The sequence below is a fragment of the Gossypium raimondii genome, chromosome 7 (genome assembly GCF_025698545.1).
Source record: "Gossypium raimondii isolate GPD5lz chromosome 7, ASM2569854v1, whole genome shotgun sequence".
NCBI lineage: Eukaryota > Viridiplantae > Streptophyta > Magnoliopsida > Malvales > Malvaceae > Gossypium > Gossypium raimondii.
Window position 1 is genome coordinate 45,474,314 of NC_068571.1, and position 3,998 is coordinate 45,478,311.

General features: G+C 34.4%; 1 protein-coding gene across 1 annotated transcript; it reads left to right on the forward strand.

Moving 5' to 3' along the window:
* The first annotated feature begins 665 nt into the window (after positions 1 to 665).
* On the forward strand, positions 666 to 3,998 carry LOC105788195 (protein CANDIDATE G-PROTEIN COUPLED RECEPTOR 2). The gene is made up of 7 exons (XM_012614964.2): positions 666 to 765; positions 891 to 1,195; positions 1,794 to 1,985; positions 2,694 to 2,856; positions 2,955 to 3,057; positions 3,615 to 3,696; positions 3,786 to 3,998. The coding sequence occupies exons 2-7, from the start codon at positions 917 to 919 to the stop codon at positions 3,861 to 3,863; spliced, it is 897 nt and encodes a 298-aa protein (XP_012470418.1). The 5' UTR covers positions 666 to 765; positions 891 to 916; the 3' UTR covers positions 3,864 to 3,998.

A 3,998-nucleotide genomic window follows, 5' to 3' on the forward strand; every position in this document is an offset into this window, starting at 1 on the left:
TCTTCTGGAGAAGGAGACAACAATGTTTTTCATAAACACTCTAAAAGCCCCGTTCATTAACTATATGTTGGGAAGTGCTACCAAGAGCTTCTCAGATATAGTAATGTCCGGATAGATATATATGCTAGTGTAAAACTCATTTGTTGATAGGGATGAAGTTTTATCTCATTATCTTTTTGCTCATTTCAATATATACTTTGTTTCATTTCCCTTTCCTTACTGTTTCTTTTTCAGTTCATTTTGGGTTCATTTTTCAGTAAAAATGTGCTACAAGTCCTTATACTCTTCATAGATTTGAAATTTAGTCTCTTTATTCTTCAGATTTCAAAGTTCTAGTCTAATGATTAACTCTTTTTTTTTTGTTAAATTGATTGGTTTGATAATTTGAAATAAACAAATACTCACTTTGGTGGCCATGCAAAAAAAAAAAGAATTTAACAGAAAATCTTAACAGCATTAATAATTAAACTTGTATCTTTAAATTTGAAAAATAGAAGAATTAAATCTCATTTAATTTTTAAAATAAAAATAGGAGATGAGTTCCAAATGGTTGAAGAGTAATGGAACCTAAACCGCATTTTAAAATTTAATATATTATAATTAATTTAAAATTAAATTAAAATATTTTATTATTAAATAATATATCTTATCCAAAAAGCGGAGAAAGGTATATATTAAAGATTAAAGTTTACTGGAAGCTTAAATTCCATTCTCAAATCGTTGACAAGGTGTTTTACTCTTTGATTCCTGAAATTGTGATTTCAGGTATTTACGTTAATCCTCAATTTCCATAATTTTTTTTCCCTGTTTTATATTTTAATTATTAACCAAGCGGCCCATCGAAAATAATGATCAAATCTCCAATTCTCGATCCCTGCCGTTACTTCTAGGGTTCCTTTCCCCCAATTCTCCCGAGATGCACAACTACATCCACCAAATAATCACAAACGCTTCAATTCCTCAGCCTTCCACCTCTGAAATCAACGGCCAAGACGGTCAAAACGATCGGCAATGCCATGGGTTCTGGTACGACGCCGTTCTGGTGGTTCCCGCGTTTCTGTTCGTGGTGTACCTGGCGGTGAACGCGAAGAAGAACGTTGAGAAGCTGAGAAATGGAAGGTCGTATGTTGTGATTTCATATTATGCCCTTCTCTGGCTTGCTAGTGGACTTAACCTCGCTTGGTGTTCTCTTCAGGTATATCTCCGATTTCCTCTGCCTTTGTTTTTCATTAAAAAAAGAGTCTATCTTACTTGAATTTAATTGTGAACTTAATAGAAATTTCTCTGTGCTCTTTGTCCTTCTGTTACTGTGAATCTGGTGAGTAAATTTTGAAAAAAAATAAATTTGATGTTTTGGGGAAAATATTGATACTTTATCTAAGGATAATGAAAAAAGAAGAGAAGTTTCTGATTATGCATTACATCTTACGTTTATGCAGTTTTGATCAAGTATGATTTTGTTTAGCTTTCTGATTTAATAATTTTAAAGAAAATAGAAAAGTAACAATTAAATGAACTGTTCTTTAATACAACCGTATGAAACATATTTCTGGACATGGATTTGGGGATATAATATAACCCTCCAAGTACATGAAAAACCTGAAAATATTGATGATAACCTGAGCCCGCTTAACATATATTTAATTTTTCCTACTTTTTGTTTGTAAGATTTAAGATTTGACAGTGGAAAGAAGCTAAAATTACTTAATTCTTTCACTCAGAAGTGACACTTCAAACATCGCTTGCATTGGATTTTTACTAGTTTCTGATTGTTGACCTTGGTTTATGAACAGTCATGGCAATGTGCTAATGGAAAGGAGGTTGCTTGGAATCTTCTGTCGCTGTTTACCACCTCTGGGTTGTTATGTTTAGAGATCAGTTTAGTGGGCTTCTTACTTCAGGAGAGTTACGCAAGTGGGCGGGAAGCTTTAGCACGTATTTTTACCATCTCAGGGATCATTGCTGGTGTTGATATGCTTCTCAAGGTAACTTTTCAACATCAGTTGACAATGTTAAATTGTTGAATATCATTCATGGCTTGGCAATTGAAGGAGCAGTAAATCATTGTTGGAATATTTAAGATATCAAACAGCCTCGCGTTATTGCAATATTGATGTTTTCATGCATTAGATATTGTGAATAAAAGATTTCCTAGGACATAATGGTTGTTTATGCTATTACTTTTGAACATAATCTACTTATGTTGCTGGTTAGCTGGGTATCCGTTATTACCACTTTTGGTAACTTCATTACTGGTGAAATGCAACTTGCTTCTAGAAAGTGGAGAACCTCATCATCTTTGATGTTGCTGTAGTTGTTCTTTGTAGTATCATCAAGGACAAGTGATTTTTCCTTTTTGAGTTAACTTGAGGAAGTAGGGGGCAGGGGAGCTATTTGGATGACCTTTTACTTTATTTTTGAAAGAAGTAGAACTTGGCCTTTGAGGCATTATTGTGAACCATTTGCAACTTCCAAAACAAACCTAAACTGTGCGTTTATGAGATTATTTTTCTTTGTCAACAAGTGGATTCATGGGATCTTAATTTATTAGTTTCCCTGACTTGTATTCTTAAGTTATGCTGATAGTTCACACAAGTACACACACCATTTTGGTAATTGTTCTATAAATCATCTTAATGAATTTATTTTGTGCTGCTATTTTCAGCCATCTTCCTTGTATGATTTTTTTTCAGGCAATCTACATTTTTGGATTCGGGGTCCCACTCTTCTTCAATGATGTTGGAAGCATTCATCAGATGATGTGGGGATTATGGACCATCCAAAAATTACTGCTCACTGCAGTTTATGGCTTCATCTTGTTTGTGCATTTCTCAAAATGGAAACAGAAACTGCCCCGTGAGTACATTTTTTATTTTAAAGTGAGACATTCTTTTCTTGACCGCATCGACATGCTAATCTATTAACTTATTGACATTCATTTCAAAATTTTGCAGCTCGACCCGCGTTCTACAACTATGTAGTTATCATGTTTGCTGTTAATGGTATTACACTGTTTGCTTCTGGTCTTGCTGCTATTGGAATAGGCTTTAGCATTTGGTAGGTTCTGCTTTTTTCCTCTTGCGATTGAAGCATTTGATGCCTAGTGATTGTCAATTATGTTGCTTTGACTTTATGTTTCTTGAAGCACCAGTATATTCAGGTATGGGCATGGGGATATGACCTTCAGATAGACCTGTTAATTTTAATCTGAAGGCAAAAACACAATCCGATCTACCTAAGCCGAAACTCGATTTGATCTTAAAAAGTCAACTGCTTGAATCTGTCAAACCTGAACCCCTGACTCGAAAAACCAGATCTTAAACCCGAATGACTTGAACCCGAAATGAACCAAAAACGAAATGACAGAATCCCAAATGACTTCAGTCAGAAACAACATGAACTGATCAGTAAAATTAAAGCATGAATTGACCCGATCCAAAACCTGTCTACCCTACCCAATTGACAGGATTACCTTAAAAAGACTCTCTAATATCCATGTGTCCAACATTTGTAACCGAGTCCAAATAGCCTAGACTGCCAATCAAAGTTCCATATCATTAGAAAGAGACCATGAATCAGGGTTTGCATATTAACATGCTACGTATTTTCTGCAGGTTGTACAATTTGACCATCATCTGCTATCATTCGCTTTATCTACCTTTCCTGTATATAACTTTCCTAGCTGACTTTTTCCGGGTAATCTTTCCCTACGACATCAGTAACAATCTCTTATGGTTTCCACCCTAATTGGTCAGTAATAATAACAAAGTTGTATTGATGAGCAGGAAGAAGATTTTCTGTTGGATGATGCATATTACTCAGAGATGAGAGATGCAGGGTTCTTTGATGCAGATTGGGATTAGTAAGTAAACCTTTTTGCATCGAAATGTATGTAACACTGGGTAAGAACATTGATTACATACTTTGTAAATAAATTCAAAAGGGGTAATAGTAAATTTACTGATATACTTATGAGGGCAATTTGAATTTTTTTCGTA